This window comes from Grus americana, chromosome 6 (genome assembly GCF_028858705.1).
Source record: "Grus americana isolate bGruAme1 chromosome 6, bGruAme1.mat, whole genome shotgun sequence".
NCBI classification, from domain to species: Eukaryota; Metazoa; Chordata; class Aves; order Gruiformes; family Gruidae; genus Grus; species Grus americana.
In genome coordinates, this window is record NC_072857.1 from 39,512,808 (window position 1) to 39,538,366 (window position 25,559).

The 25,559-nt window shown below is 43.3% G+C and overlaps 1 protein-coding gene across 1 annotated transcript in view; it reads right to left on the reverse strand.

Annotated features, from left to right (window-relative positions):
• ABCA12 (ATP binding cassette subfamily A member 12) overlaps positions 1-25,559 on the reverse strand; it is an 86,504-nt gene that overhangs the window by 13,205 nt on the left and 47,740 nt on the right. Inside the window, exons 24-41 of the mRNA XM_054830124.1 lie at positions 23,378-23,492; positions 21,705-22,034; positions 20,746-20,815; positions 20,514-20,648; positions 19,673-19,828; positions 18,721-18,898; positions 16,980-17,198; positions 16,125-16,321; positions 15,568-15,728; positions 13,744-13,968; positions 12,423-12,561; positions 10,825-11,077; positions 9,495-9,581; positions 8,203-8,296; positions 6,492-6,619; positions 5,513-5,600; positions 4,014-4,119; positions 449-503 (exon numbers count right to left, since the gene is read on the reverse strand). Of these exons, the coding sequence (XP_054686099.1) occupies positions 449-503; positions 4,014-4,119; positions 5,513-5,600; positions 6,492-6,619; positions 8,203-8,296; positions 9,495-9,581; positions 10,825-11,077; positions 12,423-12,561; positions 13,744-13,968; positions 15,568-15,728; positions 16,125-16,321; positions 16,980-17,198; positions 18,721-18,898; positions 19,673-19,828; positions 20,514-20,648; positions 20,746-20,815; positions 21,705-22,034; positions 23,378-23,492 (2,736 nt within the window). The remainder of the gene's footprint in view (positions 1-448; positions 504-4,013; positions 4,120-5,512; positions 5,601-6,491; positions 6,620-8,202; positions 8,297-9,494; positions 9,582-10,824; positions 11,078-12,422; positions 12,562-13,743; positions 13,969-15,567; positions 15,729-16,124; positions 16,322-16,979; positions 17,199-18,720; positions 18,899-19,672; positions 19,829-20,513; positions 20,649-20,745; positions 20,816-21,704; positions 22,035-23,377; positions 23,493-25,559) is intronic.

The window sequence follows — 25,559 nt, forward strand, 5'->3', positions numbered from 1 at the left end:
AGATTTCCCTCATTGCAGAGACATTGTTCAGAGCTCGGAAGCAAAGAGGTCCTGATTCTGTGCCAGAAGCTTTTGCTGATGGTAATTACGCCAAGGAAAAAGGACTCACGGCACTGAGTCGTAACACTGTACCATAGCATTGATTGGAAAGGCCAAAAGGGAAATTATGTAATTACTATTATTGTGCCAAAGCGCAAAAATGTGTGATGCTGTAACTATGGCCTCCAAATCTATGTGGGATTCCGCGAAGAAACCCCAACAGGAATCTGCAGCTCTGTGGCAAGCAGGATGCTATTCACATGTAGAGGGAATGAAGACAAGGAAGAGAGCGGTTTCATCAGTTAGCGGAAGATACTCAGTAATTTAGGCTGCTTTATGGTTTCCAAGAAGCTGGTTTGCTCCTTTTAAATCTAAACAGTTCAGGCATCAGCCAAATGAATCTTCTTACATTACTTGTTCTTGACTCTGTCCTCCGGGATATGGGTGAGCTGATAAGAAAATACCTACAAAAACAAAAAGAAAAGACATTGAAAATATGGTAACTTAAAGCTTTCTTCACCAGTTCCTGAGACTGACTGTAAAAACCGAGCAGAGAAGAAAAGCAGATCAAAAGCTGGTTTTTGCTCTGTCATCTCGGAGTGATCTTGGGCAGAATTTTGAGCATCCTCTTTTTTTTTCCTGTGACTTCACTTTGATGCACAGCAGATCTGAAATACAAACCCTAAGCCTTGTTTCTTCATCTGTCTGGCTGACAGTATCATTCACTTCAGTGAGAGCACTCCCACACCTCAAAATTAGGCACACGCCTGTGGGTCCATGTATTTTAGGTTGGATTCCTCAACACGGACACATTCAAAACCGGTGAATATGTTTTATTTTAAAAGTTGCTGCTTGATGATCTCACTGCATTTCATTTGTTCTTTTATCACCAGAAACAAATCATTCCCTCTTGGCTTTCTCTACAACTATTATCTTCTTACAATATATGTCTTTCTCAATACAGGCATATGTTGAGAAGCTAGCATAAACCCAAGTAAGCTGCACAGACTTTTGTTCCCAGTTTGGCAATGGGTTAATTCTGAACTATTCTGTCTTATATGGCTAGAAGAAAAAAAGAGTATTTTGTCCAAAGGAACTAGCAAAAATCTAGCTACTGCGTTGGTAAGCCCTGTGTGATGTTTTCCAAAAAAGATCCCTTAAAAATGGGTTTGTATCAGGCACAAGCTGCGAGAGAGAAATTTTCTGCTCATGTGCATTACGTTCAGAAGATTTGGTTTAAGTACTTCTTTACCAAGGAGAACACCTAGCCCAAAATATACTACTATTGTTCATCACAGCACGTTTGCTGTTTGGAGGCAATTTGTACCTATAAACCCAGAGTTTTCTAACAAAAGGAGGAACCTGGGGGGCTCTGGTGGGCCAGTTCCAACCGCTGGTGATGGTCTCTGCCTTGGTCCCACCAAGACAACAGTCCAGTCTCTAAAGCACCTGAGAAAGGGTTTAGGCTAAGATTTTTATGTGCCTAAAACCTGAGGTTCTCAATCCGTATTTAGGCACCTAAGTAAACGCCTCAGTTCTCAGGGAGTGCTGGGGGACCTCCAGCTGCTATTAAATCCAGAGAGATTTGCTAGAAACATGCCACCTCTGAAATTTAAGCTCCTTAGAGCCAGGTGCCCGACTTTCAGCAGTTATACGAGGAAGAACTATTCTGGGCTCTCTTCCCTAAGAATGAGCACTCTGACATGGGGACCAGAAAGGAGCAGATTGTGAATTTAGCTGACCAAATGCCATACTGAGCAAATAAATGTGAAAGGGAATATTTCATAGGAAATTCATTTTGGAGGGCGGGGGGAAACCCTCAGTCTTGCCATCAGTGAGAGAAATGGAATTAAAATCTTGGGCTGCTGATAAAGCCACACAAACAGCCAGGCAATGTTTCCCATCTCTAAAAAAGAGAGAGAGAGAAAGAAAGATACCGTCTGTCTAATCTGTTAATACTTCACTATAAAGCCATTTTCCTTTACTGAAGCTTAGGCTAGAAGTCAAAATTTCCATTTCAATGCTTTCTCTTTTTTGTTGGTTGGGATTGAGAGAAGAGAAAGCACAATATACATAAGTCAAAAGCTATTATGACTTGCTTAGTGACAGGGTAAAAAGCTTTTTATGTATTTTTTTAAAATATACGCAGTCTAAGTCAAACCTCTAAAGCAGGACTGGCACCTCTTTCAAACTGCTGAAATGACAACACACTTTTATCTGGCCATTTCAATGGTTCTTAAACTGTCATTTATTTGGCACAACAACAAATAGATTTAGCTGTCAGGAACATACCACGAAGAACGTCTGTTCAATTGTATTTCAAACAGGATTTACACTACCCCAGGGGAGCTATCCTCGTCCATTCATTTTATTTCCCCCATTCTATGGCTTGGATCATTAGTGAGAAGCGGAGAATTATCTGTCTGGTCATTTACTACTAAGTATTTCTTTCCAAAAACGCATAAGCAGCGGGACAGATGCAATAAAAACTGCGGCTATTCTTTCCCACTGAAAATTGTCATTTTGCTGGTATAAAACTTTCCCTGAGAAAACTTTCTGACTGTTCACACGAGCTTCCTGCCTTTGCTCTCACTACAGCATGTGTTGGGAATACAGAGACAGGGCAGAAAGCTTCACTGCTTAATAATTCAGCTGCTCTGGGATGTTCCTGCCGCTGGAAGCGCCTGGCTCAGGTCTCCTCTCTCCGCACCCGGGCAGGGGCTGCAGCTTTGTGATACGCTCTTGCAGTGCACACCAAAGAGCTTGAACTTTCTGACCTGGAAGGCACGCTGCAAATGTCAAAGGCACCAGCCAGTGGGTATTTTAGGATGGCGTCAGGGACGAGGCACTGGTTTGGCTTGTTGGGAGGGGAGTTTCAGCGCTTCGGTATGTGGAGGTGGGAAGAGACATATGCTGTTTTGACTTGTAATCAGCCTTCTGCTCTTTCTTTAATTCATGGCATGACACTCAAAGCTTCAGCCAAGAAGCCTTTTCCATTATAGTTCAATTCAGACACATCAGTGAGGAACAGTCTTATGAACAAAGAGACGCTGTCACCTATTTCACCGTCGCCTGGAACGGCAGGCCTCTGAGTTGAGGGGGGCTAGGCATGACCAGGACATGGCTGGAAGGGCACCATTCGTCAAAGAAAAATCAATCGGTAGGGCACTTCTGCACACAACTGCTACTCTTGTCAGTTCCCATAAATCTCTGTATACAATTTCTCAAAATGGCATCAATATAAATCTCTCTTCTGCCTGCACCCGCTCCATCTCTAGAGACGGGCATACATACACACACATATTTGTGCCCGTCCTGCCCCCTTAATGTAGGTGAAAACACAAATGGTAAGATAGGATGCCCTGGTTTATCAGCAGGATTTTGGGTTTGTGTTGTATCACCAAGGAGAAGCTATGAGAACCAATAACCCCAAATGGGCTACTAACACTCCTTGGAATCTGTGTGTGTCATGTGTCAGAGGAAAAATATAGCTGAAAATTATGTTTCTCACTTAATCTCACTCTCACTCTCATTCAAACAGAAACATGCACATACTCACACATCCTGAGCTGCTCTCAGCAGAAGGGTGACATATTAAAATTTACTAACTAAAACCACCCCCGGAGATGACCTAAAGTAGCTTTTCTATGCATAACTAATGGGCACCTATCAAGAGACAGCTATTTCAGTACCATGATGAGAGGCAATACATCAAATAACAACCACTGGCATTTTTTGGATGAAGTGTTTTATGTACGAGCTGGGGTCTTCCCTGTCTAGCTCTCCTGAATCTTTGATTAGATAAATATGTGATTTACTCATGTTTTTCAATTCCTTTTTTAAAGGAATTGCGTAATTGGGAATAAAGAAATTATCTCACTGAAGTGAAGGTAAGTGTTGTCATAGATTTCAACAGAAACAGGATATTCTTCCCAAAGGGGAGAAATTATCTGCTCACGTAAAGGGACACTTACCATATCTGGAAGTGTCATTTTTTGGCAAGTTGGCTCGAAGAATGAAGTTGTTCAAGCTGTTGAGATAGGCTGGAAGGCTGTGATAACCTTCGGGATTATACCACACCTGCACACAATTGAGAAATTGAAACAATTTGGGAGAGAAATTGTTACTGATAACATTCTGGTTTGTTCTGCTTGCACAAATGAATCATTCCATGGTTGTTATCTAAAGTCATAAGCTCTACAAGTTAAAAAGTCCAATGATTAAACCACATCAAGTACCAAATGAGTATAAAAGCACATTTCACTTTCAGCACAAGCAGTCCCATCAACTTCATTTGCCTTCTAGGAGAGAAGAAAAAAGCACTAGCTGGATATATGACATAAAGCATACAGACACTTGTCGTCTTCTCTGTAATAAGTTACTCAGATCTGATGAACATCAGTGGGGAGACTTCCCAAAGAAGACTAAGCAGTCCAATGTCTAACAGCGCTTGAAAGCCAGGGGAAAAAAGGTTGCTTTAGGGCAGAAAATAGCCAGTCGTCACCTTCTCATTCAGCAACAGCCCTTCCCTCCCCATGATAACTTTTCTTACCTATACCACAATAAACCCTGAGGACAAAAATCAGATCACAGGACATGGACTTTGGGGGGTTTTACCACCACCTACTTCAGGCACAACCCACAGGAGCCAGCTTAGAGGCGTAAGTTACCTACCAAAGGACAAAGAGCTTAAGCTATTAAGGTTAGAGGCTTAAACACAGCCCACAGCATCCACCTTCGCATACGCCCCAAGTCCTGCCTGCTCAGTGATTTCATTCTCCTTGCCCTAGCAGAGCAATACTAGAGTCTGCCCTGCTTCCAACACTGTCAAGGTTTCCAGGTATTAAATCTGACCCGTGATAAGCAAATAGTAATGCTTTCAGATCTAAGATTGGATGGGTGAAAACATCTGCAAATTCATTACATGAACCCTGAGTGTTAGTGCAACAATAAACCCTGTGATTCCCTTGTATTGGAGCCACCTCTGAAAATAACACTGCTCTTGCAGGAACACTCTCCTGGTAGCTAGGTTTTACAATGAGATCACAGGATCTTGTCAACTCTCTTGCATTTCCCTGCTACCTCAGATTTCAGCCTTGGTGCTTTTCATGCTGATGCGTTACAACATTTTCACTGAGCAGAAACAGAGAAATGGGTATATTGGAATGCACCAGCCAGCCCTAGTTAAGATACGTACAGTCTCTCATGAGATAAAGGTGCTACTAATTGATCTTTTCATCTCTGTATAATAAAATTATGACAGCATAAAAATTGTCTCCTGCGAGCAAGAGATGTCAGACCAATAAAGAAGAATGGGGAGAGAAAAGGAAGTGAACTGCAAGTCACCTCTCCCATGCCAAGCTGCAGATTCCAGAGGGTTTAGCTTTATTTTCTGAAATAGCCTTGAACTCAATGTCACTTCTCCTGGTTCCCAAGCTTCCCATGCTAGGACAAGCAGCTGGAGGTTAGTTACCTTAGTCAACGTTCTGTTGGGGGGCACTGGCCTGATATCGAACTGGAGATCTGTTGTCAAAGGCAGCCCGAAGCTCCAGCCACCATACCTGAGCGAAAACCAGAGGGAGATGCATTGCTACCCTTAATTAAAAGCTTTAATATCACGTTAGCATGCCACTGTCACCCCAGTTAATTCTAGCTTGACTTATAAGAACTTATCCCAGCATGTAGTGTGCTGCCAAGCCAACGCTGCTGCAGGAGCCCTTACTGAGGGGGAAAAAAGGGAAACAAACTTGGCAGCACTGTCACAAAACTGCACTGAAAACCTCCATCTGAGAAACGTTTTGGAGCTGTATGGACTCCTAACCCACATGCCTACCACCTTGGAATAAGATGACAGCTTCTTAACCAGATGAAGAGCTCAGTTTAAATCAATGGCAGATGAACATATTCCTTGACAACCCTAATGGCAGGCTATTTTTGCCCCAAGACATGCTGCGCGGCTGTGTTGCAGAGTCCAGACACACTAATAGTTCCAACAGCCCCATGGTGCAAGAAAATGTTCAGCCTCTGATTTCACTGGAATGGATGCACTTGTTTAGGTGAAGCACACACTGAGACTCTTCAGAGATTCAAACTTGGAGGAAAGTCTCTCCCCAGGGTTTACTTCGTGACAGGCTGTGTCAGATTTTCCTCTTTTTAAGCATTTCTGAGCCAGACAAAGGCTCATCTGTGGATCCAGCCATCAACCTATCAGGTGATTGACAGTTATCCCCAGGCTATCTCTGCTACGATCAAGCAGAGCACTTGCACAACCTTTAACCCTGTGATTGCGGGATGTTCTACCTCCTTTCACCAGATCCACAGAGATCAGGAGCAGCGAGGCCCTTCTAAATCCCTACTGCACTGTCACCTCTTCGGGCACAGTGGATATAATATGTACCAGAGGCTGCTCCCAGTACAAGTCAGAGGAGAAGGACTGGAGATTTATGCTGTACCGTTTTTGCAGGAAGTCTTTGGTAGTTGCCAGAATGTAGGTCTCCACGTCATGCCCTGTAAGGTTGTAAAGTGTCCGCGTAGAGAAGGTCCTTCTGTGAGGAGGGGTGTAGTTCGTCTGCGGACACGTCTGAGTGGAGACAAATGAACAAAAGTGTTAGTGTCTGTGTTTTAACCAAAAACTAGCGTCTCGGGACAAGATTGAGAGCAGGCAATGCAACATTCTAGTCCTCGCACCAATTCCTCCAGAAGCTGGTGATTCACAAAGACACACAGCATACATCCCTGCATGCCGCCCTGAACGTATTTAGCGAGGTGCTTCAAAACAACCGTTGCTTAAATCTACGCTTCAGTTCTAGTGACATCAGTGACCTTGAAACGTGCTTCATGCTACGCAGGGATATTTTTCCTGAATTAAGGCTGATCCTACTTAGCAGAGCATCAGAGTGACTGCACAGACAACAGCAGAGGGCAAAACAACTCATGGAGCAGAAAACTCCGTGGTGGCCTCAAACTCTCATCTTGCATTTCACAGCAGCTACAGTCTAGGTTTTTGCTTTACTGTCAGTCATTGAGAATATCTTCCAGAGCTTCAGAGAAATCTTGGATTAGTCCTGAATATATAATTTAACATGCTGAGGGTCAAAGTCACATCGACTGTTTTGTAAGGTTGAAATGTCCTGCTAGACAGGATACTGGCTGCTGCTTTCAGCTCATCCATAACAAAAACTCTGGCCTCCCCCATTGGGTATCTGTTCACAACTTTGCATCAGAATACACAAAATAGCTTCCTTCATGCTGAGGAACACCTGCCTGTGCCTGCGAGAGGTGAGAATCAGCTTTGAACATCATCTTGACTTACCGGAGAAATGATGCCAATACTTTTAATGATGTGAAATTAAGTGTATGTCCAGAAAACTGCATTTATTTATTCTGCATGCAGAATAGCTGAATTTTAAGGAATGACTAGGAACATTCAACTAAGTACATGCTTTATCTTACAAATGGCATCACGCTGCGTCTTCAGTCTGATTTCCTATCGGAAAAAGGCTGAAGACAGGTGAACAGCACTAGAGGGAAGAGAGGTTAACTTCAAACTGGACTGTAAAATTGTAACATCCTTGGGACAGAATCTGCCTTTTCCCCATGTGCACGTAAAAACACTAGGCCCAGCAGCGCCCATATCTGGTTCTGTATGTACCACCATAATGCAAATAACTAATATTATTAATCATCGCTATTTATAATATGGAGCAGAGTAAAAGCAGATGGATCTATACTTTGCATAAAGTTAAATTCTGAAGAGCAAAGAGCAATAATAGCTGTGCTTTCATATAATGACAGTGCTTGTATAAAACGCAATTTTCCTCTTGAATACAATGCAATTTTCCTCTTGAATACATGTTCACCTCTGCTAAATGGGACAATCATACAACATTCAAAAACACCGTTAAACCTTTTCCCACCATGGGGAAGAAGGCAGATATATTAGCATGTGAATCTTCTGAGGATGCTGCTTCCTTTCCTGACCCAAAACTGGTACAGACAGTGGCTATCCAGTGTAGAAAAATCAACAAGGCCAAAAAGGGACAGGAGGAATCCGAACACTGAGATCCCCTTAGCATCATGCCTGCCCACAAAACCACTCCCAACCTACAAGGCCCTCCCAAATATCCCCCCGAATCCCCTCTCTTTTGGATTTATTCCAATTACCTGGATGCCATCTGTGCAGTTGCAGGCAGAATACTTAGTTCTCTGGTTTCCACTGATAATCCACTGGCCAAGCATGTCCTCCTTTAAACACTGCCTGAAAATGAACACATTTTCCTCTGAGGTTCTCTATACTCAGGTGTGCAAACGAAGCTAATTGCTGTCATGTTTAATGACAGCAAGGATGGCAGCAAGCAGCTTCAGCAGAAAAGCAGACCTTCTTGTCAGCTCTGGGTGCTTCAGGGAATACCCGTCCTCCCGCTGCCTTTGGTGCCTCTCGGCACTGCCCTCTCAGCGCCCGGAGTCATTCAGCTGATTAGAAGGACTCCAGACACCACTTCGTTCCCACAGCAGGCAGCGTAAGGAATTAGCACACGAAGGCCAAACTCATCTCACAGTGCTGAAATAAGGGGCGTTGTCCTTGCAGTGACCGGGGAGTCCTGCGATGGACTGTATAGACTACACAGTCACTGTAAATACTCAGTATAAATATTTGCCTGCAGATATGTGGCACGCATGAGCGTGCAAATCTGCCCAGGGTTTTACTACCAATTCCTTGAAAATTTGTCTGCAGAGCCCGAAACAAACCAGCCCTCACGGCACAGCTTTTAGATACAGATAACAGCTATGTTGAGAACTTTCTGGGTGGGCTCAGTGTTATAATTGGGATTACTGGGGAGGCAAGGACTACTTCCCAGATACGAGAAAGGCTTGCTCTCGTCCTGGCGTCCTGCCACCAACAAAGCTGCTCTCTTACTACTGATAGTAATAACAGAGTCCACTTGTGGTGAATACTTCTTGAAGCAAGCAAAGAACACCAGTGTTGAGGTTCTGGGACTGTGTGGAAGTCCCAGTCTCAGCCTTAAAGCACAGTATAGTTTCCTGTCTTCAAGAATATCTACGGTTCCATGCTGGCGGAGGCAAGTGTTTGCTCCAAGCGGCATGGGAGCCACGTAGGCTCTCGGCAGGGCTGAGGTCTGCTTCACACCAATCATGACTACACGGCTCCCCGTTCAGAAATGACTCGCATCCTGCCAGCTCAAATCTGTGAGCAGCGCGAGCTTGCGCCTGCCTGCAAAAGGCCAGTTAGGCATCTCCTAATGAGCTGAAAGAGCCTGCAAGTCAATCAGAAGAGAGGCAGGAGATGGGGGTTTTTTTGCCTCTGCACGTGGCACCAATGTATGAAAATTCTGCAGATGATCAGAGATGGTTATTAAGGTCTAATGGCTAATAGTGTTATGTCAATTCTCTTGCAGATTTGGAATTTAAATGGAAGAAAACCAAGAACTACTTACGAATTGCTTTCATTCATGCATGTGTTATCCGTTCCAGGGAAAGCAAGCATCGAAGCGACTAAAGCATCTGTGGTTTCATTAAAATTCCTAAGATTTAACAAATTAAAAAAAAAAGGAAAAAAGAAAAATGTTCAACATACTTCCACTACCACTGAGCAGAGGAAAACTGTGTCTGAGTGAAACAGGATTTATTTAAAGATGCTAAATAAATTGTTATTTGTGGGGCTAGCCCTGCAACCACGTAAGGACATGAGGGCAGTCACACAGGTTTAAAAGGACTGCTCATTGCTTAGAGCTGCACAACTACTCCAGTAATTTGCTGCCTCTACACCTAAGCAAGGTACTGATGAACTTTTGGACAACCAAGATTCTGTTTCCAGGGAAAACGCATCTACTGCAATTTTCAGGCACTACTCCCAGTCTTGTCTCAATCAGGTCTTTCATTTGTGAAGTCCGTTTGGTTTTGGTCATTCATGAAGATGTTTCTTGCTTCTGACCCAGCTTTCTAGCAAGGATCCGTCAGGAGAAGCAGAGAACATTAGGAACAGGGGACTCAGACATGCAGTTCTGGCTCATTCCCTCATCTAGCAGTACTGAAGTGGAAAGGCATGAGCAGTCCTGGGAAAGAACACTTATGAGCAGACGTGCTTGCTTTAGAGCTGAATTTTATATTTCTGACTTAAAGCTGAGAACCACTGGAGAAAGACAGCAGTTCACATCACAAAATCAGAATGATACAAATTATAATCATTTTGGTAATAGGATTTTTAAGCACAATTACACAATTCAGTAGTGACATCTTAATCACACTGAAAACATGCATGCCCTACAAATGACTGCGTGCCTCAAACTAGCGGGGCCTGGGCAGGAGAGCATGTCCTGTACTGACAGAGAGGAGGGCAACGCAGACAGTTCACAAGATGGATAGAATTGGATCCCAGAGCTGTAATTTTGGAGACAACTGATGCGGGGGCCTCCATTTCACATTGGGGGAAGAGTATATATATTAAGAAAATCTCCTTGGGGCAGTACGGCTGTCACAGGGCCGGAGGACTCCAATGACAAACACAAAGAATATTCCTCACGTTTCACAGTTAATTCCAACGGAGAGGCTGCTGTTCTGATTGCTGGTCTGAGCCAAGTCATCTCCCCCAGAGACCCCTTAGGAACAGGATTTCTACGTGTTATCTGTGTAACAGCTACACAGATAGCACAGCTACAAGTTATCTGCGTAACGCTTTTCCACTGGGTCTGTTTAGAAACAATCCTGATGGTAAAATTGGCTCTTTATAAGGAAATGGGTTTAAGGATGACAAAGAACCCCACTCACCCAAAGAAGTCTGCCTGGTCGGATGAGCCGTACAGAGAAGGGGAAAGAATCAGTTCGGGATATTCCGTCTCCTTAGTTCTCAGCGTCCCAAGACCCATTGCAGCCATCACAAAGAGGACTGGGAGGATGACCTGAGCAATGAAGCCTCTGACATCCCGCCGGGTATGGTGGAATCTCTTAATGAACAAAGCTGATGTCTTCTTAAGTAGCAATGGCAAACCCTGCAGACTTTTTGATCTAATCAGGAGCTGATCTGGGTGCAACAGAAGAACACATTTTGTCATGGATCAGTGTTTGTGAAATGCAGGGAACTGATGGTTATAGTACCCTGGGAGTATGTTTAGCTTCCTGCGCTCCTTTACAGATGGCAAATCAAAAGTACTAAGTTGGAAGATACAGCAAGGGCCAGGCTTGGGATAGGACTCAGATTTTGGCTCTTGAGCCATAAGCTCATGTAACACCAGGTTTTTTGTTTAATTTCAAATGCGTACATGTAGTGAATTCATTTTGAGATCCTGCAAGAGGAACACAGATTTCCAGATGCAACAAGTTATCTACACGCTACCTACCCAGCTGCAGCTTTGAGGGGAAATGTATTATCCTTTTATATTTGCAAAGTTTTCATAATTTAGAAACCAGGTCCTCAGACAAATCAATAAGAGAATTAACCCTTAAATAAGAACACAAGGCACATAAACCACTTGATCTTTTGCATGGATAGGGTTGTGGTGTACTACAAGCAGAGCCAAATCCTGTGCAACCTACTCCTCTTTATGAAATATTAACCTATATAATACAACATGGAGCAAATCCTTTTCAGTGCTCTCATTAGGGGTGACACAAAACACTTCTCTATGCATATGAGCTACTGTTTACAGTAACATTTACAGTGCAGGTCAGCTTTGAGAAGCAAGTATGAAAATACCTCTCCCTTGTCCCTGGGATGTCTCCCTAACTATAAATGGTATGTTTATAAGTAGAAAAAATGTTTCTACTCTGAGACAGCATTTCAACCAGGTATTTGCTCATTTTTTGGCCATGCCACCTTTTGCAGCTCTTAAACCCTCAGAGATACTCGTGTAGCTTAATTCTCTTCTGAGTGTTGAATTTCTCCCACTGTGTGGCCCTTTGAGCTGTTTTACCATACTGCACGGGCTGGGACACAACAAAAAGCAGCAAGGAGGATCAGAGCTGTGCTGCTTTTGCAACAGGCTAAGGGGTTTCCACAAAGTTTCTCTCCAATTCTACTAGTTATGTAGAAATAATCCTCTACATCAATTACAGCAATTACTTTCGGAGGTATACATTTGCTCTTTCACCCACACACTGTATGTGATTTGATTAAAATCTGGATCAATTTTAAGACAGGCAGATGCAAACGAAACCCCTGTGTAATTCTGTGATTCAGACTATTCCAAACCAGGGGATCTAAACAACTGTTGAGTGCTGTACTTCTAGTGATTTATTGGTTTTATGATTCCTGGTTGGGTGAAATTTGGTTTTCAACAAAGAAAGAAGACGGGGAGCTCAAATCTGTCCATCTGTCACCATTTGCACCTGCGACACATCTGGAACAAAACCTGGATGTAATTTAGTACCATCTCTTTCTGTGAAGGTATCCGTGCTCACAGACATTTCATCACTGCCAATTTGACCACTAGCTCCAGGCAGCTGCTGGGGCAGTTCAGCATCTTCTTGCTGGTCCTTCCCTAGCTCTTTCGTCAGGTTGAGAAACACCTATGGAGCAAGAAAATATGAAGGAAGATTGGTCCAAACGACTCAATTTACCAAAACAATAATCAGAATCCACTCTCCTACTTTGTAGCTGTAGTTGGTGCAGCAATTGTGAATTACAATCCTTTTTCTGTTCCCTTTATGCTCTGTGAGAGAAATTAACTTTATGTCATTATAAAATTGTTGTTGTCCAGCTCCTTGTCACCTCCTGTCTCTCTGCTGCTGCAGCAGTGGAAACTTAAGCCTTTGCAGCTGCCCCATGGACTTACCTTGTCCTAATACCACCTGTTACACAACCAATGAGTAGGTGTAAACTAAGCAGCATTTCAGCTCAGCCCTAATAACTCTACTCCCTCTGCACTCACACAGTGAGCAGCGCACAGGCAGCTCTCCCTGCATGACACCAGTGAAGAAACAAGGAGGGCTGCTTTCCTGGGATATTTTTCCCTCTACAAACCCAGCTGCTTCCATGCTGGGATCGTGCACGATCACGGCACTGAGTTGCATGTGGTACTTGCTGTATAACTCATTCTTCTGCCTTAGGAAAACACCTTAAAAGCAAGAATTTCAGAGCAGAAAGGTAATAGTCTCCCTCCCTCCTTTCTGCAAGACAAAGGTCATCACTGCTTATCGTTTAAAGTTACTTTTTTTTTTTCTGATGCAACTAAATGTTTGTGTTTATTTGACCAGAGATTTCCGATGGGCAGAAAGGTGCCTGTGTCACTCTGAGATACACCAGGTAACTCACTTGTAGAGCACCCACGCTGACGTTTATCTCCCTGCTAACTCCCTCCCTGCTGACTGCAGCTGTACACAAACCCAGATTTGTGGAGACCAGGAGAATAGTTCAAAGAGAAACACGTCATTGCCCTCTCTCCTTAGTCTAACTCCAGCACCTCATTTTAAGGGTAAAATGCCAAAAAGCTGTTAGCAAGGTGAGACAGTGGTACACTTTGTGCATTAGTATATGTATAGATTTATGAATATATCTATGCACTCGTGTGTAGATATATTCATAAATATCATAAGTGTAGCACAGTGAACAACCAAACCACTTCTTCCCCTGGCCTGCAACTCTCACATCCAAAACATGCCACCGTCTTAGCGCAGAAAGCAGAGCTACACAGCGCTGCGAAGTTAATCTCCATAACATTTCATCAAATCGAGCGGATCCTGAGCTCATACCTCTTCCACGGTTGTGTTTGAAATCCCGTAGCAGCCAAGGTGGAGATCGCTCAAGCTGGTATCGAGGGCTCTGAGAAGTGCCTGGTAGGCCCCTGAGACTGTGGATTTGAAGGGGGGAAGCACGTACACCAGCTCTCCACCGATATCCTCCTTGAGATAAGCCTCTGGGAGATGGGACTGGATCAAGGAGGTCACTGCCGTGGTGTCACACTCCTCTATCATGTTCTGAAAAAGGAGAAAAACACTCTGTGGTCACTGAGAGAGCTGCGAGGTCAAACTTCCTCCCACAGGATTTAGCCCAAATATTATCCCCGAGTGCAATGGGTAGGTCATCTCAGTCCAGGTATGCAACATTTGAAGTTCAGTATCAAAAGGAGATGAAAGTGGGTTTCTGGCCCTTGAAGAGGGAGTTGTGGCACGGTGCCCATCTTGGTCCATCCAAGACCTCGCTGGGCTCCCTCTGTCTACAGGGATACCGGAATTGGGCAGAATCAGCCACTTTGCACTAGCTAGAGTGTTTGTAGTACAACAGAGAAAAAGTCTACCCACAAGAGAGCTGACTCCTCAACTTGGCTGCCAGCAACAATACACTCTTCTTCCCCTGAAAAACAGGGCTTGCACATGGGTCTTTTTTCATTTTCTCTATCTACACTACCAGCAGTTTGGAAGGGGGTATGATCTCTTATGGTATCTGCACGTTATTCTGTGTGCTGGGGCTACTAACAGCACTGTAATAAATGCTATCAAAAGCAGAGTTCCCCCCTCCTTGCAAGCAGAACATTTTGCCTCAGGTCAGATACTATCGATGGACTCTCCCCATCTGCTTTATTTCTCTGAACTTCAGAATCCACACTCTGCACCCGGCCTTGCCTTTAACCCTCAAGGAGACCCCGTTCTTTTTCAACAAAGCAGAGCACTGACATTCCTGGTTTCTGAGGGCCATGGAGGCTGGTCCGGTGGCCCCACTGGAGAGCCTCCCTCTTCGAGGGAAGTGGGGGGCCACACGCTCTCTTAGCAACTTTCAACAATATGCACCTCAGCAGTTCTTTTATACGTCCACCATCCTTGGATCTGTCCCTCAGCCCCTGCCGATACAGCTGTAAGCACCTGCATCCCTGAAGAAGTCTTGATGGCCCCCCTCAGAGACAAAGCTGCTAGAGCTCTAGCTCAGCTTGCTACCAGGTGAATCTCTGCCTCTGCCCCCGGCAGCGCCTGCTGCGGTGACCGTGCTCATGAGACACGACAGGGAGCTAAGGCCCAGCGGGGAAGGACTGCATCGTGCACCTGGGATACAGGAGGCTCAAGCTCAGACCTCCGCCTTGTCTATTAGAGCTGCAAGGCTTTGTGTAGAGGGGCTGAAGCTGACTCCTGCGTTTTGGGGAACCCTCCATATAGGCTATCTTTCTAAGAGAAACTTATTTATAAAAAAAGCATGTGAATTCCAGCATGGGACAACTAGAGTGAGCTAGAGAGCAGAGCGCACTGTAACCCAGGTATCAAAGTAGTTGAGGCACATGAAAAAATTATCTTACTGGCGGCCGAAGGGAACAGTCCAGCATATTCTTGAACCTGTGTGGCCAAACCCAAGGGTTTCAACCCAAAACACATCCCACTTTCACCCAGGCATATAGTGGTCGCATAAAGAAGTTACTTCATGAAAGTGAAATTATACTGGTACAATCATTACACTGCAGACATCTAAGACTTCTGCAGTATGCTTCATTTCTGCGGGACACTATGTCTTGCCTCCTTCCTTCCTGTCATACGACTGACTCAGTTTCCCACCCAAGATGCTGAAAATTTAGGACCTACTGAGACACAAACCTTCTTTTTTGTGAGTGTCAGATGGTATCCATCGCCAAACGTTTCCTTGAGGTAGAATGGTGAACCACAACATTTGAGTCCTCCGTGCTCTAGGAAGGCGATTCGGTCACTCAGAACTTCTGCTTCATCCAAGTGATGTGTTGAGAGAATGATGGTTCTGCCTGGAAAACACAAAGCTGATGTCAGCCGCCACAGAATAAACACACGTGATTACATGAGACAGGTGAAAGCTATGCTGAATGAGGGGACAGTATCAGGTGAAAATCGACTGCGCTGTTTTGGAATTATTAGTGAAATTGGATGAAAGGCAGCCTTAGGGACAAGCTGAAAGTTACAGTATTGTAAATTGTGTATTATGGTAAAGTTATTTTTCAAATGACACTGTGAATTTACAAAAAACAACCAGGTTGCACCCAGAGGGCCTGAAAAATCCCAGTCTCCCGCAATTCGTTCTCTGTGGTCTCCAAAACCCACAGCTGAAAGCCACTGACATCATATTTTCAAAAGTGACACGCATCACCTTTGCCACTGGGCAGCATCTTGTCTCATCATGGTACCTTTTTTATTCTTGGAGATAATTTCCCAAATACTTCTCCGAGAGCATGGATCCACCCCTGTGGTTGGTTCATCTAGTATCACCACCCTTGATCCACCCAGGAGAGCAATAGCTATAGATAACTTCCTCTTCATCCCCCCAGACAGGGAGCCAGCTAGCTTGTGACGATGGCTGTACAGTCCAGTCTCCTTCAAAGTCCTTGAAAACAAAGAAAAAAACAACCCCCAAAGGTTGTCCTTCAGGCATCTTTTAAAAGTAGGGAATATGAAAATACCCAAAAAACCGTAACTGCAAATGAAAAACTGCTCAAGTATGGACTGCTCTACTGAATGGTCACAGTGCAGGGAGATGATTCACCCTGTAGCTCAGTCACTGGGATTTTAATTTAAAACATTTTTTAGGATGTTTTCAAAGTTTCCATCTGACAAGTCAAGGTTAAAGGCTCAACCTCATCAACTGAGAACACCAAGATCCAAACTCCCTGGGATGTTCTGCCTGCTTCACTTCTCCGCAGAACCAATAAAACCGACATCATCTTTCTGACTGGTTGATTAAATCTCTTTCTGGGGAAAACTGTAAAGCAGCAAGGACTAGACCCTTAGGCCTATAAATTAATCTCCAAAGAATTGCCACAGAAGCTTGGAAACCCCCTGGAGAAGATACGTTGTTTTCTTACAGCCACAGATATCAACACTCAATATATTCCTCTAGTCAGACCAAGGCGTTATTTGAACACTATGCAGGGTCTGCAACAGACCTCAAAGCCATTCGTTTGAGCTTTGCAGTGGAAATGGCACTACCACACAATAATTTTAACGGCCCGCTCTCCCTTCTCCAACCCTTACTATTTTTATACCTCTTCACTTCTTGGTAGAGCTCCTGTTCACTCCAGTGAGGGACTTTGATGTACCCGTAGAGTAGCAGGTGTTCCTTTGTGGTGAGGTAGTTAAAGAGCACGTTGTGTTGCATACACACCCCCATGTTCTTCCTGATAACTTCCTGGTCAGTCCTGATGTCTTTGTCATACACAAAGATAGTACCTGATGATGTAGGGAACAACCCAGTCAAAATAGATCTGAAAGGGAAAAATAAATAGAAGTTAGAAAAGGAAGAAAGCCGTATGTAATTTTTTTTCACACGGTCCTGTACATATCATTGCTTTCAAAGTTTCCTTACATCACTACCACACTTCTTCCAGCCAGGGACCACCGACCACTTCTGCTTCTGCTGTCTGTCCATGCTTTGGCAGAGCGGTGGCCAAATAACATGGAAGGACATCCTCCTACCCCTCTGCAGGAACGCGAGCGCAAGTACCAAGCTCACACACCGAACTCTGGCTACTTTTCACACGTACTTTTACCTTCTGCAGCCTTCCACTCCCTAAGCCAGACTATTGCACATCCCATACATCAATACTCATGAATGCCCTTGGCTTCCAATTTAACCGCTGGGAATTCATATAACACAATTACTCCTCATTCTCTGAGGTTTGTCTGCAGTATCCAGACAGCCTTGTATTGCTCACCACAACAGAGACTGAAAACCACATCAGAGCATGGAAACCCAACTTCACTGCCATTATTAACAAGAAATGGGGGAGGACTTCCAGACAAGACACCTCACAGTGGGCAGCACTTCCATCTAGTTCAATCAAATAATTACCTACCTAGCAATACCCGACAGACCCGAGTAAAACAACCTCTGCTCAGAATAACTACTTGCATATTATAGGTCATTTTTGGTGCTGTCCTGCAGGGACTAAAGGGAGAAGATGTGTCCCAGACTGCCCTTCATCTTCCCAGAGCTTCTCCCTCTCCTGGGACTTTTAACCACCATTAAAAAAAGAAAGAAGTAACTTGTGACCTTACTCAGGATTTGAAGTCTGCACTAAGTTTCAAGAAGCCATTATACTTTTTTGTATATCACCTTTGCCTACACTTTGCAAAGAGGATGAGATGAATTGATAATAAGCTGAGATGAAGCGCACATCTGTCTTATTGTTTTTGGCTCTTCTGAGGCTTCTATTTATCAGCTTAATGTTGCTTTCAGAGTGATGCACATATATATCAGTGGAGAAATCAAGTTCTACAGATCTGTTTTAGTGCCGTTATCTAACAACTCAAATAATAATTTATAAATGGCAAGAAGGGCTGAAAGGCCGATGTATTAACCCACTGCTGTTCCAGCCAGCCAAGACATGAGTTTGTACAGCTGAAATACACCTTTATTAAGCTTTCTTGCTAATATGACTTCAGCTTTGGTGAGTGCATAAGCTACCCACAGCTCTCAGAACAACCTCACCCCAGGCACCAAAGTGTCATGGAACAAAATGCTAGAACAGCTGCTGTGCTGTGTATTACAGGTATCCTACCAGATTAAAAAGCATGCTTCTAAGCAGAAAAGAACTTTTAATTCTAATAGATGAAGGGGCTGCTGAGGTCATCCATGAGCAAGATAGAACTACAAGAGAGATTTGGCCTAAAAAAGCATCTTATTCAGCCTCCCAACACTGCAGAGCCCCACTTGCTCTCTCATTCACCCAATCGTGCCCCACAGTATAAAAAAAAAAAACCAAACCAGCTTTAAAGGATACGCACATGGTCGTAGTTTTCCCGGCTCCATTGTGTCCCAGCAGGGAAGTGATATTCCCTTCGTAGAAGTTGAGGCTGAGGTTGTCCACTGCAGCTTTGGATCCATAAACCTTTGTTATGCCACGGAGGGAGACTCCCAAGGTGAGGTCTGTGGGCTCTGGTTCCAGGTGAGGAGGGGGGGCACCTTTGAAGGGTCAGAGGACAGTTACTGCACTGCGGCAGGTCTGTGCTACTTTATTTCACCTCAGAGATAAGAAGAAAAGATTTTTAAAAAGAAAAATACAGCAAAAGTAGGTGCCTTTCAGCTAGGAAAGTAGAGAACATTTCACAGGATCTGTATCATTTTGAGCTGTCTGGGATTTCTTCTTTTTACTTCTGCAGCTTCTAATAACTCCTGACATTAAGCATTAATCACTTTTGAAAAGGTCTCATATTTAGATGTTTCGGAGCATCTAACTTAATTTATACTAAGCAAGCACAGAAAATTAGAGGACATACAGCAAAACTACTGAGTTATTTTAGTTAGGCAGAATCAGGAAGCTTTTATGTGTGATCTCACAATATTTTACAGAGATGAACATTTATTTAAATATTTAAAGAGATGAACAAAGATGCACACATCCCTTTTGCCAAGTGGAAACCTGTATTTGCTTGCACAAAAGTGTATTTCTGCACAGAGGATTGCAGACCGAGATATATGCATCTCAGGTAACTACCCAACTACAACATACACAAATGCATGTGAAAGTCAGTACTGGATTTCCACACCAAATAGGAAGAAACAAGTACAATTTAAAAGTCAGATCTCCATTCACGTAACAGCTTCCAATTCTTCCTGTGCTACAAAATAAGGATTGATAGAGAAATGTGCTTTCTGAGTATGGTGCCCCTTTACAAATTTGGCTTCGTTTACCTAAAACATAAGTTAGTATCTCTACCCCATCTAGCATTCACATACATATCTTGTTGTTGAGGGTGGCTTCCTTCTTTAAGAACAGCTTGGTGAAGAGAAGACCTCTTCGTTTCTCATTCCAGAAGGGGAGGTAACTGTTGTATTCAACCCAGTAAGATGGAAGCAACGGGAAATACCAGGGAGCAGCCATGCCGTATCTACCTACAAGGAGAAGAGGAATCTCATCAGGTACCTCTTTCTGAGGAAGTATCACTATTGGGGTGCACTCAAAATGGCAAAAAGAAACTCCACAGAGATCTCTCCCCTCTTGATGTGCTCAGGTACTGATACTCGTTAGAGAATCTGCCTGACTGACACAATAGGAAGCATTCACTAATTTGTTATTCTGAGTAACTTCGTAGCTGGAGGGCAGGAGTTCTTTACATTTTCCTCTGGGTAGATTTCCGTATACCAGCAGACCGCTTCATTAGGTGGGGAAGAAAAGCAAAAGACAAATGTACTGGCTCTTGCCCAAGGCAGGAATTACTTTTTGAAATCAAATGATATAAGTAACACAACACAAAATCACTCAACTGACAAATGCAGGCTAACATGCTCTGTTCTCATTTTCACCCACCAGACTGCAAATACACCCTCCTGTGTCCTTGGCTTCAGCTTCTTCAGGAGACCCACCTACCCATGTGATAAGCAGAGGAGCCCTAGTTCTCCCTTGCTCTGCTCTGTCTCAGTTTCATTAACTCTCTGACATCCACAAAGCCACGATCCCTTCGATCTAGAAGGGTGTGCAGACTGTCTTACTGCCCGAACCATGGAATCAGCCAGTGTTGTATTCATTGTTTTCCAAAAGAGATGGTACAGCACCAGCCTTGATGCTTCGTATCCTTACCTGGGAAAACATTCCTTATATACCATCCCAAGATGAAGTAAATGAAAGAGTCTATCAGAATGAGCCAGCACATCCAGCCAAAGGAAGTGTTGTCTCCAATCATTGGGGACTTATACATGTTGTCCCACTGCAGACCTGCAGAAAAGAATTTAGAAATACAAACAGAATCCATATTAGTTAAATGTCACAACCATGGGAGCTCAATGCCTAGTTTTGTGTACAATAAACATACCTATGCCCTGCGCCTCGTATCGAGCAATGTATTGACTTGCATAACTGAACGCAGTTGGAGACAATAGACTCTGTGGGATAAACAAAATTGAAAGCAAAGAACTTATGAATTAATTAATCTCAAAGAAAAATCAAGCCAGTCAACAAAACAGGTTCCTCATTGGCTTGGTCCAGTAGCCAGAAACATGAGCAGGGGGTTGTTGGTTTTTTTCCAACAGTCAAAGAGCACTGCACCAGGCTTATGATGGGCAGTGCTTCTGGCTGTAATGTTGCCTTAGAGCCTGCTTGTCTTTTGCTTCCATGCCCAGGACCCAACTTCTTCCCTCATACAGGGCTTTATTTTAGGCTTTTGAAATACAGCAGTGCTTGAGAATTAGCTGCCATCTGGTTAATAATTTTACCTCTTGCATTAAGAGATGTCCTTCCCTGAATTTGGTGACTCAAAGAAAACAAATCTGTCTTCTGGAACCTAATACCTACCTATTTCTACCCTTGGTAAGAAACAAGGCTTTACATCTATTTCCATAGCTAGGAATTTGAGGTACATGAAACTAAAGGATGAGCAGAGCCAGCCCTCCTTCGCAGCCCTGCTACCTAAACTCCTTACCGAGACAGCCTTGTTTCTCCACGGTGGTTGAAAGTAACCCACTTTGCTTTGCAATTGGAAAGGGCAAAGGTCATAGCTCAAACTACTCTGGTTCAGCTGGCAGGTGGGAACTCACTAAAATGTCCAAAGTATTTTGCTTTGGACACAACTAATTCCAAGGCTCCCTCAAACAGGCCACAGCTAACTCTCTGGTCACATGTTGTTGTGCCTGTCAACAGCCACTGATGGAATTTAGAAAGGCACCCAACTCATGTATATTTGTGACACAAGCCATAATAAGAGCTGAGATTTATTGAAGGTGAGCGTCTGCTTCCACACACACGTGGTCCCTGTTGATGAAAAGCAGAACTTACCAGCACGCTTTTCACAGAGAAGCTCAAATGATTCTCAATGACGAGCAACACGATGAAGGGGAAGAAGGTGAGAATGTACACGAGACTGCCCACCAAGGCTGCTATGTTGGTGTTATTGAAGAAAACACTGATGAAGTAGCTCATGGCGATGATGGACAGGCTGTAGTCCATAAGGTACAGGAATAGGAGCGCTGTGTTTGTTTTGGGAAGGATGTCACCCACTTTTAGAACAATAATGAGGAAGGTGACAGTAATTAGAAGGAAGATGGCGCACTCTATGAACCAGGCAATGAAATGGCTGCTGGCGTTGACACCCATCATTTTCATGTACTACAGAGAAAAAGGTGAAAAAAAGAATCACAAATGACAACTGTTTGTTAAGAGATCGTTCTGCTGATACCGAACCGTTTCTTTTTTCAGTTTCTGGACAGGGTATGCAACCAAAACATGGTCCTTCAATACTCTGGCATACTGCATGTTGATAACCAGGGAGTAACGATGCACTCACACTTCCGGAATGCCCTAGCTTTGCAAAACAGTCTATTGCAAAAGAACAGCACAGAAAGGACTTGCAAGTATGAAGCGTCGCAGCCCACAAGCTCCAAAGCAACTTCTAGCCTTAGATTTGTAACTTTTCTAAAGCGTTTTGGGTTATTTTTTACAATAATGCTAATTGATCCAGTGGCTTGAGCATAAAAGCTCTTAACTATCTCTGAAACCAAACCATTTCTAACACTCTCCCAAGACAACAAATAATAGCTAAGTTACCATGGTTATAAGGAAGCAATATTAATTTATATTAGCTGATGATCAAGTCTACAAGACTTGTATAGAACTGTAAGTTTGTATTGCTAAATCCAAAGGAAACTAGAGGTGCTGGCGTCTTGTTGCAGATTACTACATGCCTAAAAAGATTACTGACATCCTGGTTCTTAGAGACAGTGTAACTGGGTTCCCTAAACTAGAGTAAGGGGCTGTCAGCTAGCCACTGGGGTGCACTCATTTTCAATCTCATCACAGTTCATAGAGTGCCCCTTCTTGAAAATGTTTTTGGTGAATCAGTATGTGTTTCCATGGTATCGGATAAAAACCAAATCCGCTCGAGCTTTTGTTGCTTGCTGAAGCTTAGTTTTACAAAAGTTCTTTGCTGCTCATCTCTGTTGATTGTGTTCACACCGAAAACCTGAGTTAATTTAATAAATTCCCTATGTCTCAATGTCATTTCTTTTCCAATAAGGCAACCTGAAGAACTTCATTTCAGAGGAGCTGATGTAATATGTAGCACCTTCTGAAATATTAAGTACAATAACTTCAAGGATAGGAAATAAGTCACTTTTCATGTCTTTGTCCCCAATAGGTATGACTCAAAGTCAATTTTTAGAGACCTTTAAATCTTCAGAAAACTTGTAATTTTGTAAGGTCCCCATGTTTCCAGTGTTCAGAACTGCAAAGCAATATTGTCCCACTTGAAGGGCAAATGCCCTGCATTTCTATGGTTTTGAGCTTGCTTACAATGTCAGAATTCAAACGCTGCAGGTCAAACAATAGGCATTTGGAATATTATTTTCCTAAATGCTTGTTTTGCTCCATTTAATATTACACACGAGACATACTACCCACTAATAAGGAAAATCTGTTTATAATTTTGCACGCCCCAGAAAGTTTCACTGTACCTCATAAAGCCTCAGATCTTTCTCTTGAACAAGTGTTTTAACAAAATCAGCTATAAACAGCACCCAGGCAGCCATCAGAGCAAATGGAAGAGAGTAGGTCACACTGGTTAAGAACCTGTAAAAGGCAAATGCAGGCTTTAGCTGAATACAAAATGTTCTGGGGATTAAGGCTTTATACAGAATATATTTCTCAGAATAATACTTTGGCACAGGAAAAGGCAGGCTTATATTTCAAGATGTAGAGTATAATTAATAATTACAAAAAAAAGGCTATTTTGCCATTGCATCGGATTTTCTATTCATGAAACTTGTGACAGTTCAAAAATCTTTTTTTCTCTTTTTAAATCACAGAGGGATTTCCAGATGCATTCTGGAAGTTTTGCTCAGCAGCACCACTGGCAGGAGCAGGAACCGCCATGGGCAGTGGCATCTCCTGGTTCTCTGATGGGGTGCATCCCATTTTGAAACATCACAGCAGCCAGCCATAATCCCCAGTTCTGTTAATAGATATAATGGCCCAATTTTGTTATCAGGTAATATTTCCAGGTGCCAGAGTTTGGATATAGGTGCTTCCCCTCAGAGCGTCTGTCCTATTACACCACAGGACAGGTATTGCAGATCCAGGTCTACAATGTGGGCTTCGCAATTCTTGGCTCCTCACTTTAGTTAAAACCTTCTTCCTGTGCCAAATGTGTGCAGAGAAAAGACAACAATGGCCAACAGTAAAATTCTCCTTTAGTGATATAAAGTTTTTATAGCAGGAGATTCACTTCATTGTATCTACATGGCTTATGCTTTCTTCCCTCATTTCTAAACTTGGCTTAAAAAAAAAAAAAATCAGTGTTATTCCCAGGAAAAGTTTAATGTAGCATAACAGTAAGAAATTAAAAGGATTACATTTGTTTCTAATTTTTTTTTACCTGTAAAGCTGAAAATTTCCCATACACCAGCACTTTCAGGAAACACTTCCACACAAATGAAGCCATATTTATAAAGAACAATGAAAAGTCACTTCAGTAGCTCCACTAGTTCTTTGTTATTTGTTTTGGGTTTTTTTGGCTACCACCTTGTGCATGATCTCTAGACTATTAAAAATTCAGCATTTCCCAACACCTTCTGTGTAGTTGTATATATATATTCCCTCCATTTCTCTACAGGATGGTAACTATGTGATAACAATCAATAAACAGCCATTTTATGACGACTTCTACTGCATGCAAATCCAAAGCCTTTAGGTATTTTAATAATTGAGCAAACTCACGTCCCTCTGAACCTGGGGTGGGGAGGGAAACCTGAAGGCAGGTGGTTTTCTCAGCAGCCCAAGAACAAGAAAAGGAGCAGATAACACTGTAGTAAATGCCTCCAGCAGCCAGTTAATCATTGTACAAAACCATCTCACAGCAATAATCCACGTATTTGCTGCAAGAAATTGACATTTGGTTTGTATGCTCACTGCCTGCGTACTTGCAGGCACTTTGCACGCTGTTACCTTGAGAGGAGATTATAGGTCCCCAGCTCTCTGAAGTGACAGGCTGACACAGGAGATTAATGGGTCTGCTATAGCTCCTATAGCTCCTATAGCTATAGCTCCCAGATAATCTTTTAGCTCATGCAGCGGATACACAGGCTTTTCAACAGAAAGAGCTCCTAGGTCTAGTCTGTACTTCTGGTCCAAGGGAGACCCTCATGTCAGGGTGGAGTGACCATCCAGCCTACCAGTACTATTTGCTGAACATCCTTCAGTGCTTTCTGATGGACACTGAAATCCCTTCCCTGTGTGTTTTCCACTCAGTTTGGCCATCAGCTGCGGTCAGGGTAATAACTCTGAGGAAGCACCATGTTGCCAGCTTTCCAATGCAGACCAAAATTGCCTTGCCAGAGGGGCAGGTCCTCAGCTGTGAGAGATTCACTTCTCTCTATTGCATTTGGCAGAGATGCAGTTTATACTAGCTGCAGATCTGGCTCAACACGAGCGGAAAGGAAGATGATCCAAAACTTTTTTTGATCTGCTTCACCATTCAAAACTTATTCTGGTCCACACGCAGTTCACACCGCACTGCTCTGTGTAACAGGCTGTTAACCTCGGCAACTCAGCGCATCAAAAGCTTCTCTGCCCTCCCTCATTATTGGGGAGATGAATTGTACAATTTAATCTTACCTCTTATCCTTCTTAAAGCATCTG